The 18,031-nt window shown below is 42.4% G+C and overlaps 1 protein-coding gene across 5 annotated transcripts in view; it reads right to left on the bottom strand.

Annotated features, from left to right (window-relative positions):
* Nucleotides 1-18,031, bottom strand: part of PPP2R2C (protein phosphatase 2 regulatory subunit Bgamma) — a 271,511-nt gene that overhangs the window by 75,756 nt on the left and 177,724 nt on the right. For all 5 annotated transcript variants that reach the window (XM_006128213.5, XM_075930765.2, XM_075930767.2 and 2 more), the window contains 2 exons: nt 4,309-4,406; nt 1,797-1,962 (listed from right to left, as the gene is read on the bottom strand). In XM_006128213.5, the coding sequence (XP_006128275.1) occupies nt 1,797-1,962; nt 4,309-4,406 (264 nt within the window). The remainder of the gene's footprint in view (nt 1-1,796; nt 1,963-4,308; nt 4,407-18,031) is intronic.

The raw sequence follows: 18,031 nt of genomic DNA, 5'->3' as shown, positions 1-18,031 counted from the left end.
TGGGCCTCTCAGTGAAAACAATTATCAATGAATCATAATGATTTATTATTATAATATCTAATTAGCTCAGTTTACAAGTCAAACTTCAATTTTGCTGACTGCAGGCACTGCAAGTCCACACTGGGACTGAAAGTCGCAGTGGGGTCCATCTGCCTCCATTAATAAAGATGTGGCAATCAGAACATAGCTGAAAAATTTGCTGGTGGTGTGAACTGGAAGGAATCCAACTCTCTCCCCCACAGGTGTTAGCCGCAGCAGGTCTTGCTGTACTGAAAACTGGTTTCTGTTAGAAGCAAGTATTAAACACATGGGGCCAAATTCAGACCTCAGATCTCTGGGCACGCCTTCCATTTAATTTGGTGGGAGCTATACATCTCTGTATCTGTGGGTAGAATTTGCTCTATGGGAAAAGATCTGCTGCATAATTCGTTTCCATTTTTATACACTCACTTTTCTGACCCCAACCATGCTTTTGATTTTAACCCTAATTTCTAGATCTGCCTTATTCTAATTCTGCATCCAAATAGAGGATTCAGGGGAAAAAAAGTTTGAACAATAACCAATTGCTATTAATCTAAGATAGTTACACGAACCTCACTATAGTAGTACCTGAATACTTCACAACTATTGTTCCCCTCTAATCTTTCCCATCCAGGTACGGATTTTTTTCAGCTATGTGCAGAATAAAAGTTGTGTGTGCCAAGACACGCGTGAATGTGCACTACCAGTAGAAACAAAAATCTACTAATCTGCTCTACTAATGGGCTGGGTGCCATTAAACCAGTTCCAAGGCAAGCCGACTGGGAAACATTGATCAGTATTAGACATTAATGTTCTGCTCTGTGCATATTGTTTTACTGACCTTGCCTTAAAAGGCACTTCTTTTCTGAAAAGCAATTGTCTAAATGTGGTATTATGATGTTCAATGTTATTATCTGACAGTGATTTCTAAATTTGCTCAGTTTTCCAAGTACAACATTTTTTACATAAGAGTGCTCTCAACTTAATCTGGCATCTGGAATCAAACTGGCTTTACCCACGCCATGCATACTTAACATTAATGAAGGTCCTTGAGGTCAAATTATGTCCTCTGACACCTGTGCAACTGTGTGCTTTCAAATCATTCCCACAGTGACACCTTTACAAACCCTTAATTAGCTTTTATATGTCATTTTTCATCTGAAGATTCTAAGTGTTTTGCAAAGACGATGTCAGTAGCTCTCTATTGTACAAACCCAAATGTAGCTATTTGGAACGTTGTAAAAAATTCTGTTGATCGTGTATTAGAAATAAAAGTAATCCATCTCTCAGATGAATTGGTTCTAAAGGGCCAATGGGAGAAAAAAAGCATTAAACCCCTTATTTTGTTTACTTATGTCAGCAGATATAGTTCTGCATATACAGACAAAGCATAGTTATTGAGTAAGACTGTCCCATTTTCACATATTTCCTTTTCAGACCAGAACTGCAAATTACTAGCAAAAGTGGCTAGGTCCCTAATTAGAGCTGAACAAATGATTTTTCTATTTGATCACTGAAAAATTTCACCACTCACCATCCCTAAATGCCTCATGAACACTCAGATAGGAATCCTCTGTGAATGTGAATAAAACTTACAAATAGTGAATAGCACATCCACGTAACACATTTTCTTAGTACATTCTGAAACTGAAAAATACTGAAAGTGAAATGTAATTTTAAACAAGATTGGGAAATAGTGGGCAAGAATGACTAGCAGCACTGGAATGGGCCAGAGCAAAATGTTGACACTTCCTGTGCTGGTTCTTCTATCTTACCATTTGTTGACAGAAGGGAGTGGGCTGCATTCTGCTGTGGTAGCCATTTGATCTTGTTTATTTTTTCCTCTATCTCCAAGCTCTTCAAATAATCAAATTCAGGCTCATGGCTCTGGAACGTGCTGTAAACATTGTATTCCCCCTGACTGTAAGGCTCATTTTTACTCTGTGAAGAACATGGAGAAACAATAACGTGTCTGATGATGCCAGTATTTTATCTCCAGCTTCTGAGATGACTGGATTAAGCTAGTAGTCACAAGAAATGTAACAATTCTAAAAATATTATTTCATTTTAAGTTTAAAACATGCTATTGACAGATTGCTTTCATTGCGACAAAATAGTTTCCCACAGGCATTAAAATTCATTTCAATATCCAGACAAAAGTATTTTGTTAAGAGCATTAAGAATGCAAAAGAGGAATTACTTCAGTAAAAATATCATAAATATGTAATGCTTATTAAAAAATCATGTCCAACAATCTGGGAAGTCAGTATTTAATTTTAACAAACAGACTTAACTCTGACCACTTCCTGAATCCCTGGGAAATGTTTAGCCACACCTCATAACTTCTCTGCATTCCATCTCTACATGCCCCAGGGTAATATCCCATACTCTTCATACTAATGTACACGCAATGTTCTTCCAGAGAGGAGCCAGAACCCTCCTCCAATCCATCCTCCTTTTATCATCTTGCTGCACATACCTTACCTCTCAACATTCAGGTACAAACCAAAGAATGACCTGTCCTCGCCCCTTCCAGGGCCCTACTACTGTCAAAAGACCACAATACTTTCACAGTCTATCCACAACACAGAAGGTCTGATTCTTATGAAAACACTCTGGTAAAGGGATTGCAAAGTGGGTGTAAAAAGGTGAAAATCAGGACAATTTTCCCCTAGCCATCTTTTACTACTTTCCGAATAAGCTGCCAAACAAGTAACAAATACAGATCTTTTCAATCCATCCTGTCGCTGCCGAGCATACAGGCTACAATACCTGATTGATTCTCCTTCTCAGTGTGCATATAGTTTCCTCTTTAATCCCATCCACTGACCAAATACTGGTGGAGATGACAGTGTAAAGCATTCTCCAAATCAATACAGGAGAATGCTATGACACTACTTATTCCGTATGTACACTACAAATGAAGGGGAGCAGAATTTAGAACATAAGAACATAAAAACATAAGAACATAAGAACGGCCATACTGGGTCAGACCAAAGGTCCACCTAGCCCAGTATCCTGTCTGCCGACAGTGGCCAGCACCAGGTGCCCCAGAGAGGATGGACCGAAGACAATGATCAAGCGATTTGTCTCCTGCCATCCCTCTCCAGCCTCTGACAAACAGAGGCCAAGGACACCATTTTATCCCCTGGCTAATAGCCTTTTATGGACCTAACCTCCATGAATTTATCCAGCTTCTCCTTAAACTCTATTATAGTCCTAGCCTTCACAGCCTCCTCTGGCAAGGAGTTCCACAGGTTGACAACACGCTGTGTGAAGAAGAACCTTCTTTTATTAGTTTTAAACCTGCTACCCATTAATTTCATTTGGTGTCCTCTAGTTCTTCTATTATGGGAACTAATAAATAACTTTTCTTTATCAGCCCTCTCCACACCACTCATGATTTTATAGACCTCTATCATATCCCCCCTCAGTCTCCTCTTTTCTAAACTGAAAAATCCCAGTCGCTTTAACCTCTCCTCATATGGGACCCATTCCAAACCCCTAATCATTTTAGTTGCCCTTTTCTGAACCCTTTCCAAGGCCAAAATATCTTTTTTGAGGTGAGGAGACCACATCTGTACACAGTATTCAAGATGTGGGCATACCATAGTTTTATACAGGGGCAGTAAGATATTCTGGGTCTTATTTTCTATCCCTTTCCTAATAATTCCTAGCATCCTATTTGCCTTTTTGACCGCCGCTGCACTCTGTGTGGAAGTTTTCAGAGAACTGTCCACGATAACTCCAAGATCTCTTTCCTGATTTGTCGTAGCCAAATTAGCTCCCATCATACTGTACGTATAGTTGGGGTTATTTTTCCCCGATGTGCATTACTTTACACTTATCCACATTAAATTTCATTTGCCATTTTGTTGCCCAATCACTCAGTTTGGTGAGATCTTCTTGAAGTCCCTCACAGTCTGCTTCTGTCTTGACTATCCTAAACAGTTTGGTATCATCTGCAAACTTTACTACCTCACTGCTTACCCCTTTCTCCAGATCATTTATGAATAAGTTGAAAAGGATTGGTCCCAGGACTGACCCTTGGGGTACACCACTAGTTACCCCTCTCCAATCTGAAAATTTACCATTTATTCCTACCCATTGTTTCCACAATGGAGCAATTAACAGAATGACGCTCCACCTCCTGCCCCTCTCAAAATAGGTAACATTCAATTTTCATTATTCTTGATAGATTCAAAAAAAATACATTAGAGCTCAGCAGTTTGTACAAGAAAAAAAAACTTAGCTAGCAATTATGACTGGAAGCAGTAACAAACATACCTCAGGTTCCCTTTGGAATATAACAACCCGACCTCCCTTGTCCCCGGTAGCCAGTAATTCTCCAGTGTGATTGAACTCAACTGTAGAAATAATATCAGCTGCAAAGAAAAAGTGAGAAAAGGCAAACCATTAGAAATGTCAAGTGCTCCATAAAAATACAGGAAATGAGAGACTCAAAAGATACACAGAGGAATGCAATAGCAAGCTACCCATTTAAAAGTCTGCCTGCCATTAAAATCTGACAACTGAACCAACTGTAGATGTAGAGGCGAGATCATGATTTAAGATACTGCCTGCATTTTGAGAATGGAGGTATGCATCAAGAAAAGCACAGTGTCTCTAGCAATGCAGAGGTAGCACAGAGAGACTCAGCTCTGTCTCACAAATTATATTCTCCACCTTCTGAGGCTTTTAGCATTTCTAGAAGCACTAGAATCCCCCTGTCCTCAGATGCCAGGAGAGCTAGTGTCTAGTCCTTCCACAGAAGCACAAATACAGGGTTAAGTCTCCTTATGTCGTTTGCACACTGTGCACTGCAAGACAGTCTGTTCACATGTGGAGATTTTGGCAGATCATTTCAACGCCTTAAAAACAGATCACAAGACATTTTCAAAACACAATTTTTTGTTTGTTTTTTAAATAAAGAACCATGCAAAAAAAATTTTGAGATGATGTGAAAGTGATCAAAACAGCAGGTCGGCCTGTTTTACAAAATACTGTGAAGTTGAAATGAAAGGCGAGAAAGAGCTAGAAAGCAGAAAGAACAAATTATTTCACTTGCATGAAAATAAATGCTAGAATCATAACCTGCAGTTAATCCTCATTATCATAATTTAAATTAAAATGCTTAATATCACGGTAAATTAGAGATCCATCATATATAGAAAGTTATAGTCAAATATAGGATATTATCCACATATGTGTTTTGGTTTACTGTAATTATCAACATTCAGTGCTCAGAGATATGGGACAGATTTTTAAGAAGTGCTTAGCAATCAACTGCTCCCATTTAGTCACCTAAAGAAGTAGCCAGATTTCCAAATGAGCCCAGAATCCATCAGCTCACATTGTGAACAGTGGGAGTTAGTAGCAGCTGAGCCGTACTGAAAATCTGGTCACCCTTTAAGTGCCTAATCGGGATATGTAACCTGCTCTTTGGAAAATCTGGCCCTAAGTGTATTCACTAAAAATGTATCTGATGCACTTTATGAATTAAAAACATCTGCTCCCGTTATTTTTTTACTGATCCAGCCCCAAATTTCAGAAAGCATCTGTCTCCAGCAGCTCTCCATATGAGCTATCAAAAAGCTAGTTATAGGGGGGTGAGGAATTATATAGTTACTAATTTAAAAAGAAAATCTTGTCCTAGAACGGAGAAAGAGAAATTGTATTTAAAGACAAATGCTCAATATAGTGCTTTTTAAAAAACTGGATATACGATGGACTCTATTATGGTCTTTCAATTTGAGCCTATGTCTGTAAGTGTCACTATTTCATAGACTTCAGGGTGGGATCACAAGTGTTATCATTTGTCTTCAGCTCTATGAAATGTGTTGCTACACATTAACTTTGGGAGGAGTCAAAAGGACAGGGAATTAATTGCATTCTGTTAATATAAGCATGTGTATAGGAAACAATTCCTTAGGCCAAGAAGTATAGAACTCTGTGTGCGCCTAATGTGCTTCCCATAACTATGGGCAAAATGCTGCCATTGCTGGATTATCTTCAGCTTTAAGAATCTGTCTGGGAAATGAAAAGGTGCAGCAGACTCCACTGCTTCTGTTGGGAGCGTCGTGTCTTCTGCCACTATTGCATCCCCATTCCTGAGCACAGTGCTGAAGGCGTGCCAGGCTGCAATAGGTTATCAACCCAAGAAATAAAATGGAATAACAGGTCAGGTCACAGAGTGCATTCGCTCCCCTGTTGGGCCATAGTGACCATCTAGTATGCTGCAGGAAACAGGGAACACTCTCTCCCCACCTGAGAAACTGAAGGTGTCTCAAAGGAGGTGACAGGAAGCAACAAGAGCCCAGCAGATCAGTTCCATGTCCTCCTTCCATGTCAGTTCCTCTACTTCTCTCTCCTTGGGCAACCCCCTGGGAAGGGAACAAGTGGGGTGAAGAATCCCGGGAGCTACCCCTTGCCAGTCTGTAAGATGTATAAGGTGGGAGGGAACTGATGTGACCTCTAATCTTCCCCATCATGTGTGGATTTTTTCCAGACATGTGCAGAATAAAAAGTTTATGTGCACTGCGGCATGTGTAAATGTGCACCACAGAAACAAAAAATCTAGCTGTGGGTGCTCTGCTAATCCACTGGGTATCATCTGGATTTCTCCTGAGCAGGGAAAGGAGGAGGAGAAAAACCCCAGAAAGAACAGAGATGAGGCTGAACAGAAATGAGGCTGGAGTGGGTGCTCAGAATATATTTATGTGGGAGTGGTAAGGCAGAATGGAGAAGAGGGAAGAATTGACAGGGGCTGGGGGCTAGACTGATGTGATGTGGCTTTCATTTCTGTAGACAATGATAAACCTTTCCCTCAACCACATGCCTACTTTTGTTTGACCACTTTCATTACTACCTGAGCAATTCCTTTACAGCCAGGACAACAAACTTTGGTTGTTGCCCCAGGCCAATAAAAATGTTGATGCAAATAACAAGAGGATGATGATTTGGGAATGTAAATGTTGTTTAGCTGAATACTTGAATTTTGCGTGGCAATCTGAACTTTAATATAAAAGAGCATTAGGGCCTGCTGGATCTGGGCCCAATCTAAAGCCCATGAAAGTCAATGGAATGAGAGCTGTGTGTGGATTTCAGTGAGTTTCAGATCAGGCTTCATGGTAGCACAAGGAGAGAAAGTACAGCCTGTGCAGTGTCGGATGGAGGTTTGGGAGTTCAAATTTTTCCTGGCAGAAGATTTACTTTGTGTATTAATTTTTCTGACCAGTCTGTTGGTATTGAATATCCTCTATGATTCTTTTTCTCCTGATCCTGTGAAATTTCTACTAATGTTAGCAGCAGCAGCAGCCTTTTACTGGTGAAGTGGTAAATGTATATGCTCATTCAGGTGGGATCTCATTCTAGCCCCACCACACAGAAGGAAATCAAGAGTGGACCCCTCTCTTAAGTGCACTGAATAAAACATGACAAACACACACACTTTGGGGGAGAAAGAGAGAAATGGACAAAAAATAAAAATAAGGGGCTTTTAGCAGGGCCAATTACTGATGCCCTGAGTAACAACTGAGTAAAAGTAATTTGTTCAGTCTTGAGAAAGGACTGAAACATTGATGGCATGAAGATTCAACCTTATCATTTAAGTGCAATTGCTCACAGCTCATCCACAGAGTGTTGCCTTGAATTGTCTGCATGATAATAACATGTTATAATATATTCAGGATCTGAGTCAATGCCCACTGAAATCACTAAGAGTCTTTCTGAAGACTTCAATTGAGAGAGCATCAGGTTTATAACAAGACATAATAATTATAATAATATTGTGCATACTTTAGGTGTTAATTTATGGAACCAAGATTTGAATCTATAGCAATTTAAAAGAACTGTGCAACAAGTGATCATGAACCATTGCAAATGATGGCATTTGGAGGTAAAACTGAGGCCCAATCACATATAAAACTTGGGCTGACATAGTGAGGAATGTAAAAATCCACCTCTCTGAGTGCCATATGCTAATCTAACCCCACTGTAGATGCAATCAAGTCAATGGAAATGCTTCGATTGACCTAGCAACTTTGCTCAGAGTGGTGGAATTCCTACAGTGACAGAAGAGATCCTCTGATCCCTATCGTCGGCGTTTACACTATGGGGTTACTTACAACAGCATGGAGATGTCAAACTGCAGCCATAGAGCCAATAGCACAGATGTGGCCTTTGAATCTCTCAGGCACTTTGGTTAATGCCTTCCCCCTAGTAATATTAAGATGGCAATTCTGAACTAGGAATTCTAATATATTTAAGACAGTTAAGATGTTCTGGTAAAGAACGAAGCAAATGCTCCATAGAATACAAGGAGGAAGTATATTGGTAAAAAATTGAAAAATTACCTTTATGGATTCAGTAAATAAGAGCTAAAGAAGACCGCAACAAAAAAACAAAAACAAAACCAACAACCCCATACGCAATATATCTGTCCAACAGGTAAACATTAGTTAAGCTGATTTCATAAATATTAGTCAGCTTGGCTCTCTCTGAGGGAGGGAATAGGATCAATCAGATAATGCCTCTAGGAACATTCCCCTGCACATTCAATAGTGCTTTGAGAATTCCAGATACTGCAATAACATTCTATGTTGGGGTGGGCAAAATACGGCCTGACAGATCTGACCCACCTCAGTCTCACAGCCCATCGAGAGCCTTGGGTAAGCTCCCTGCCTGTTGCGCCCCTTCACATCACTCAAAGCAGCCAGCTGCAGGGGTCATGGTGCATTTCTCTGTGCCATGCGCTATAGAGGGGCCCTCCATGCATTGCCTGCCCCACAGTCACAACCCAGGCAGCTCCCAATGGCTGGAAACTGTCCAATGGGAGCAGTGAGACTGTGATGGGAATGCATGTGGCCCCAGTAGCTAAATGCTTTAAGCGACGTGTGGGTGCATGGCAGGTAGGAAGGCTTCCTGAGATTCCTGATGAGCTGCTGGCCAGGAGCTGTACCCCACCTCCTCCCACAGCCTAACTCCCTGACCAAGGTCACAGACCAAATCCTCTCTCCCCTCCTGCACTCCTGCCCCAGGCCACAATCCAAAACTTCTATACCCCCACTCCTGCATCCATACCCCCTTTCCAGATCCTACTCCCCCTCCTTTACTCCAATCCTCTACCCCGGATCACAACCCACTCCTTCATCCAAACTTCCTCCCAGACCCCACACTCCCTCCTGCATTCTAATCTCCTACCCTGAGCTCCCTTCTGCATCCAACCTTCATCCCAGACCCTTCATAAATATCATACAGTAATGTGGCCCTTGACCATTTACCAGATCCTTGATGTGGCCCCCCAATCAAAAATTATTCCTCACCCCTGTTGTACGTGAACTCCTATCACTGCAGTGCAGTGAAGCTAAGTGCCAGATCCCCCCTTCAGAATATGTGAGGGTATGTCTACACTACAAAGTTAGTTCGAACTAACGGACGTTAGTTCGAACTAACTTTAATAGGTGCTACACTAGCACTCCGCTAGTTCGAATTTGAATCGAACTAGCGGAGCGCTTAGTTCGAACTAGGTAAACCTCATTTTACGAGGACTAACGCCTAGTTCGAACTAGCTAGTTCGAACTAAGGGCTGTGTAGCCCTTTAGTTCGAACTAGTGGGAGGCTAGCCCTCCCCAGGTTTCCCTGGTGGCCACTCTGGCCAACACCAGGGAAACTCTATGCCCCCCTCCCGGCCCCGGACCCCTTAAAGGGGCACGGGCTGGCTACGGTGCCCGTGCCAGGTGCAAGCCTGCCAGCACCCAGCTAGCAGACCCTGCACCTGGCACGGCACAGAGCCACCCACCCGATGCCCCCCAGCCCACCCCCTCTTGCCGGGACCAGGCTGGCGGCTCCCGGGAGCTTGCCCTGGACCGCAAGAGGCGGGCACCTTCCTGGGCTAGTGCGGACATCGTGGACCTCGTCCACGATCTCCGCACTAGGCACAGGAAAGTGGCCGTCTAGGGCAGGAGAGCTGCCAGCCTGGCCACCCAGGACCAGGTGTGCATGAAAATCAAGGGGGTCCACTGAGATCCCCGACCCTGAGCCCTGAGCTTAGAATGGCCGTACTGGGTCAGACCAAAGGTCCATCTAGCCCAGTAGCCTGTCTGCCAACAGCGGCCAACCCTAGGGACCCTGGAGGGGATGGACCGAAGACAATGACCAAGCCATTTGTCTCGTGCCATCCCTCTCCAGCCTTCCACAAACTTTGGGCAGGGACACCACTCCTACCCTCTGGCTAATAGGACTCCATGGACCCAACCTCCATCACTTTATCTCACTTCCCTTTAAACTCTGTTCTAGTTGTAGCCTTCACAGCCTCCTGCAGCAAGGAGTTCCACAGGTTAACTATTTGCTTTGTCAAGAAGAACAACTTTCTCTTACTAGTTTCAAGCCTGCTACCCATTCCTTTCCTTTGGTGTCCTCTAGTCCTTCTTTATGGGAACTCAGGAAGAACTTTTCTGAATGCACCCTCTCCACCCAACCCCTGCTTTTAGAGACCTCTATCCTGTCCCCCCTCCGTCTCCTCTTTTCTAAGCTGAACAGTCCCAGTCTCTGTAGCCTTTCTTCATCTGGGACCTGTTCCCAACCCCTGATCATGTTAGTTGCCCTCCCCTCTCCCAGCCTTTCTCTTCCCCTCTCCCACCTCCTTTTCCCAGTCTCCCCCAGTTTTTTTTCAATAAAGACAGAGTCAATGTTGGAAGAAACGTTATCTTTATTTTGTACATCAATAAGAAGGGGGGCTAAGGAAGGGTAAGTGGAAGGAGGTGAGGGAGGAATGGGGTACGAGCCCCCGATGGGGAGGACTGGGCTGGCTCTGCGGGCTTCTGGGGGTGGAAGCTCTCCTGCAGCCCCCCAATTACTCCCTCTCCCCAGATGGCAGCCTGCGGCAAGTGCAGCCGGGCCGATGGCCGAGTGGTGTGATGTGCCCAGTGTGGGCACTCAGGGCACTCCAAGCCAGAACTTCTTTGCAAGCGGGGCACCCCTTAGAACTGTGTGTCCGGGGTGGGGGTCGGGACCCTTTAAGCGCAGCCCTCGGCTAGCCTGAGACAGCATCTCCATGCTCTAAGTCCTCCTTTTATGCCCTGCCGGCACTGCTTCCGGCCATCCTTAAGCCCTGTTCAGAGTCCACTCAATGTGGACTTGCTAGTTCGAACTAGCAAAACGCTAGTTCGAACTAGTTTTTAGTTCTAGATGCGTTAGTTCGAACTAGCTTAGTTCGAATTAACTAAATCGAACTAAGTTAGTTCGAACTAGCGCTGTAGTGTAGACGTACCCTAAGTGTTTTATACCAGAAGAGCTGATTCATTCATATGTACATAGGGGTATCACATTTAAAATGTAAAAAACCCTAGCACCCCCCTCATTCACCAGGCAAGCCTGCACATCCCCAACCTTCAACCACAAAGCAATTCTGCAACCCCCCACTCAACAGCCATATACAGAGGCGGATATACGGCAGGGCGAACGGGGCGGCCGCCCCAGGCCCTGCGCTTCAGAAAGCCCCGCGCATGCACCGTGGCAAAGGCGGGGCCTGCGGAATTATGCTGCCCGGGGCCCCGCAAAACGGTCATCTGCCCCTGGCCATATATATTATTCAAAGAGCTAACTCACGTAGATAAGTTTGCTAACAGCACACATCACAACACAAAGAAAATCACACATCTCCTCGGTCTCACATGACACAAACCCTCTCTCACACACATGCAGGGTGCGCTTGCATGTTGCTGGGCAGACAGCTGTTGTCTGTTGAACAGATTTGGTCTATTTTCGCTTAAGCTGCAGAAAAGAGGGAACACTGCAGCACCCTTACCTACACACAGAAACACTGAACATTAGATATGCCTGTGCCCTGTGATACCAGTGCACATTTTTAGATTTACATTAAAAAAATCACTGGCAAATTAAATTATTTTTCAGAAAACTGACAAATCCATACAAACAGCAGCAGCCAGGCTAGTGAAATACCAGCCAGGATATAACCCAGCCTTATACAATATATTGTTGAGATAAAAGCCCCCTGCATCCCTCAGGCAGTGCTAAGCTTTCCCCAAACACATCAGGATCAGAAACATAGAATTCATCAAGTACTGAACAACGACTGTGGCCTCAATAGCCAAAGGGCAAAGGCTTCTGACTAGACCGTAAACCCCAGCTCAGCTTTGTAAAATGTTTATGAATTGGCATGTAAAGAAATATTTGGAAGCAGCAGGGCTGAATATCTTCACTGGATTAAAAAAACAACAATGGTATTTGGCTTCAAAATCTTGTTGATTTTAAATTAACTATACACAGAATACTCTAAACTAGAGATGAAAAGCCACATTTGGTCATCTGCTGTGTGCCTTGCCAAAGCAGGATTGTATCAAACAGTACTGCATATTATCATCTGCTGCTTTCTCCAGTCAAGTGAATGCTGCAGCCTAATCCCAGTCAGAAGTTTTTCCCTGATCCAGCCTGAAGTATCCCTTTCTTAAATTCATCCCATTACTGCTAGTTATGTATATACCCCTTTGCATCTTTCTAGCTCATCCCTCTCCAACTTTGGTGTTTATACCCTTTCAAAACTTGTGCTCCACTATGTCGTTACCTCACAGTTGCTACTTAGCTACACAAATTCAATTCTTTCAATGTTTTTTCTTAAATCAATCCCAGACAAATTTCTCATTGTGTTGCTCTTCTCTCTGTTTCCTCAGGGTTGTTAGTACTATTCCAGTGTTCATTTAGGCAGAAATGAACACAGTGTTCCAGGAGCTATCTTTCTAGATTTGTCATGGAAGAGACTGTGACCTCCATGTTCTATGATGGGGTCTCTGTACTTGCCGATCGAGATCACATTGGTTTTTTATCCACACTCATAATTTACTGTCCAGTGTCACTCTCTAGGGCTGTTTTGGCCTCACAAATTGTCTGGCTTCTTGATTTAAGTAATACAGAAAAGACACCGGTCCCTACATAAAAATTTTATTATCACACCTTACATGAATACTGTTGACCCCATATCATACATTCAATGGGCCAAATTCTCAGGGCCTTGCTCATTTTTTTTCAGCTCTTTCCTTTGCCAAACTCCTAGTATGTTTGCCTAAAATCTCCAGGATATCTGTCTAACTAGGTTCTTTATTTTAATATTTTCCATCTCTATGACAACCATTAATTTAGGGTGCGTCTACACTGCAAGGCTTAACTCGAAATAAACTACACAAATTGAGCTACATCAATTGTATATCTTATTCAAAATAGGAAGCATCTACACAGCATTTATTTCAAAATAGAGCACTCTTCCTTCGACTTCCCTTACTCCTCGTACAACGAGGGTTACAGGAGTCGGAGTAAAAAGTCCTCCACCTTGACAGTATTTTGACGCTATTTCAAAATAACCGCCTGGTGTGTTGAGAGGGGAAAAAGTTATTTCGAAATAGTGTTTCAATGTAGAGGTACCCTTAGAGAACATGAAACATTTTCAAACTTTAATTGTTCCTCACAACTTAAGGCAAGCAAGGAACATTTCTGATTCACTTCACCCTCTCTGAAAAGGCAACCTCTTGGATGAAATGTGGCAGCTTTTGAAAGAGCACATCCCAACATTACGCAACAGTTTAAGGGAGACAATGGAAATAAATATTATATCCAGTTGCATTTGTAGGGAAATTTGGTCAATTACAGGATTTGAATTAACATCACTACTGTTAAATATAAATCCAACAGCATCTTTTTGTATCAGAACAAGTCAGGATGCCTCCTACTGATGCCTCATGCAAAAGCCAGTACTTTCAGCATCACAATGCCCTTAACAATATACTGAGGCATTGATTCTGTGCTGAGTCAGAGGGCAAAAGTGTCAGCTACTGGACCACCAATCCATTTTTGTAGCAGCAAAAAAATGTCTTTGATTCAAATTCTGTCCTGATGTAAACTTGGCTTGTGCAATCTCATAAGCTCATAGGACAACCTGGTATGACAGCAGGCAGTACTCTTTCACACTGATATACAAGTCCCTGGGTAAGCATAATTTGACAAATTTAACAAAGAAGCTTACAACACAGACAGAGATACAAAACAGAGGAACATAACATAGGCACAAAGTAGACTAGACAAAGTATCACACAAATTCTTATCACAATGAATTGCATTATGGAAAATTTAGAGTTGGTCAGAAAATGGAAAACACTTTTTGTAAAAAGAAAAATTTGCTATTTTTTCTGATTTTCACTAAGTTCAAAAGTTTCTTAGAAACTCTAGAAAAGATCACAACATTATCCGTAAAAGCAAGTGAATCTTCATTTTTTTTAAATACTTGAAGAGCCATTCTTTAACAATGGCAGAATTTCCCCCTTGAAACTGTTGTGGTAGTGCACGCTAGTGGACAGAGTGTACATGGAACCCAGGAAATCTGGACTGTGTTCACACGAGGGTTGTGAAAGGTTAATCGATTAACTGGGAAGCATCATCCTTAATGGATGATGCTTACTGGTTCTGGTTAACTGGTGGGGGCTGGAATAGCTCCTTGCCCACTGTGGGCAGGGAGCTGCTCCAGTCTCATGGGGCCTGCCGCAGACAGGAGCTGATCTGGCAGTCCAGAGCAGTCCCTGTCTGTGGTGGACCCAGGCGCATCACAAGCAGTGGCTGTTCGGTGGTCCGGAAAAGCCCCTGTCGATGGCAAGCCTGGGCATGACACAGGCAGGGGTTGCTCTGAACCAGGCTGGAGAGCTGCCTGCCTGCCCTTTAATCGATTAATGGGATTAAATGGGATTTTACATCCCCAGTTCGCACCTCACCACTGAAGACACTTCACCTCTCCATGGCTCATTTTCCCCTCCAAGTCCCTGTCACTCTTGTGATTTAGAAATATAAGCTCTTTGGAGCAGAGGCAGTCTTTCATAGTCTTCATACAGCACACACAACAGTAAAACAACACACCCAAAACTCAGCTGGGGCCTCGGGCGCTACTATCATACAAACAGCATCCATGACCCTAAATGTTTCAGGGACTGGTGAAATAAACAAGAAGATGGAATCCACATTAAGTAAGAGTCCAGGCATCCATTCCTTTCAATGGTGCTGTGTTTCTAACTAACGTTGTGACTGACTCCATTGCTAACATGAGTAAATATACGCATGTAAAAACATAAAGAGTTCAGTTCAATCCTGTCCAGCATTTTTTTCTCATCCAAGAACAAAGTGGGTCTAAATGGTTCTTTGTTTCCTAAATGTAACAAACCCCTGATGTAAAATTGATATAGTTGGACTTAAACACTGAACAGCACTCTGGAAAATAAGGCAGTTGCTGTGAAAGGGGAGAATGCTATGAATTCTGGACCTTTGCCTGGCTTATCCACCAGCACTGTACAGGGCTGCTTCTTTCCCTGACAATCCTAACTGGGAAAATAAGTTGGATGAAGTAACATCTTATTGGCTCCACACAACAACAGTACACTGGATATATCCCGATTGGGTTTTAGTTGCATTATGTATTTTTCAGCACTCAGCAGGAGCAATGCCACCTCCCCCTTGATTAGCAGGGAGTTGGGAGAGGAGCTGCTGAGTTTGCTCAGAGCAAGGATCACTAAGATTTTCAGCCATGACACAGCTCAGTCTAGTGTATGCTTCATATGAGGGTGCTGCTCATTCTACTCAACCCTGCTGCCAACGGCACAAACATGTAAATAGACACCAAAGGCCAGTACTAGAAAACACTTAAGTATGTGTTTAATCCCATGTCTATACCAGACAACACTTACACACATGCTCATCTACTAACCCAAATAGGGATCTGTCATAGTCATGAGGGATGGCCAGCAGCCTGGGGACTAAGGTGTTAACTGTACCTAGCCAGGTAGCAGTCAGCCAATAGAAGTGCAGGTAGGAATTCAAACTGGGACAAAGGAATTTTTAGTTTTTTCCCTTCCTTTGTCCCTGGCCAGTTTCTCTCCAGATACTGAGAGGGACAGACAACATGACCCTCTCCAAGAAAAGACTCTTCACCATCTGTAAGGAGGGCCAAGTCTAGATAAATCCGTTAGGTTTTATGGTTTTGGGATGGGAATCTGATGTCTGTGCATTTAGAAATGGGTTTTCCTCTCTTTTGTAACTAAGTTTTGTTCCCATGAGAATATTCCCCCGGCGTTTATTAATTGGTGGCTATTACCATCTAGCCAATCCAACTATGCTTGTAACAGGAGTATTGTCATGATAATAAAAGTTCTTTCTTTTTTATTAACCTGGTATTGGTTCAGTTTTGTGTCCTGGAAAATCTGTCTGTGGGATCTGCCTGCCTCTTACTAGGGGATAGCAGCCACCGATTACAGTTTGCATTTTGTCTTTTCTTTTTCAAGCTCTTTGGGGAAAAAGAGCTTGGGGTGTCCTGGAGTTGCTTTCAAGTGTTTGTGGGTTCAAAAGCACTTGATGGTGGCAGCGGATTTTTTATCCCCAACATCTAGGTTTTTAGGATTTTGCGGGGAAGTTTTATACCAAAGCCTGGATAGATAAGGTTTTGGGGTACTTTTGTGGGCCTCCACTTCTGTATTCATCGTGCCAGAGTGGGGAATCAGCCTTGACTGTATCCTATCCTAAAAGAGGGTTAAAGACGGTCACTTATGACCCTAATTATTAGCTCTTTTAAACAAGTTGTTGCTAGCTGATTTATATTATTAAATTCCTAATTTAAATATATCATCTTATGTTGTGATTTTTAAGAATGTTTACAACGTTTAATAGATTAAAATTCAACAAACTAACCAGTAATGTAAGCACTATTTGACAGAATTAGCAACTACGAAAGCAATTCTTGGAGGAAAGTCAGTGCGGGAAAGATGGTCTTTCAGCTAGAGCACAGGCCTACAAGTCAGAAGCTCTGGATTCTCTCCTGGGAAACGCTGACATGTGAACGCAAGTTGTTACAGTCTACATTTTAAAAAGTGGCATTCATTTTCATGCTCAGTTTGAAACACAATGGTCTGATTTCAGAGGTGCTGAGTACCCACCTATGTCTATGATACTGAAAGTTGTGGGGACCCCAAACCTCTAAAAATATATGGAATTAATCCTATACCCACTGAAGTTCAAAATCCAAGTAACTTCAACAATGCAGGTTCAGGGCACTGTTTTTTCAAGTAGAATACCCAAATGTTCAGTGGTCCAAAACTAGTGGCCACTTCTTAATTTTTTTTTCTATAAAGGGCCTCACTTCCCCGACCCATAAATAGTTTCCTTAGCTCAGTAGGGTTTTGGCTTTGCCCCTGCTTCCCACCTAGAGTAGTGGGGCTTGGGCCGGTTCAGACTTCGGTCTCCCTTTCTAGGATCATATAGTTATTTTTGTTCTCAGAAGATGGTTGCGATGCAATTAAGTTTGAGAACTCTTCAACTATTTCATTATTCATTATCATTGTAGAAAATGGATTAGTTGGCTTTCTAGAAAGACTTTCATTTCAGGTGATTCTAAACTGTTCAATAATGTTCGTTAATGGCTAAGCATGATATTCAACTTTTCAGACCAGAAATACAATTTTCAAGTTTCATAAATATTTTAGTCTGAACCTATCACCAGAAATATCTGTGCTGAACACACACACACACACACACAAAGTTCCACATAATAAATATTGTGTACCATTTGCTATTCAAATTATTCCTTAATGATGTATGAACAATACATCTGGACATTTATTTCTCTGTGTTTGTTGGCAAAAGATCAGCTTTAATTGTGAAAGATTAGGATTCAACAACAAACTTAAAACATACTGCTCAAAAACTATAGACATTTCAAAAATGTGTCAGTCCTTTCCTATTACTAGGTAACTATAAAGTGCAAGAAGGAAAAACTTGCCATAAACTTCACATCATGTATTTACGGCTTCCAGCACTGGATAGAAACAGATACTCATTGGATAAACCTTGCCTGTGCAATGGGTTTTCAACCCCTCCCTATTAATTTCACACTGAGGAACCATGTAGCCTGGCAGCTAGTAGCCGACAGATTAGAAGTGGTGCTGCCAAGTGTTAAAAAATGCTAGGCAAC

This window comes from Pelodiscus sinensis, chromosome 4 (assembly GCF_052426305.1).
Source record: "Pelodiscus sinensis isolate ZL-2025 chromosome 4, ASM5242630v1, whole genome shotgun sequence".
NCBI lineage: Eukaryota > Metazoa > Chordata > Testudines > Trionychidae > Pelodiscus > Pelodiscus sinensis.
This window is presented reverse-complemented; position numbering and strand designations above follow the sequence as displayed.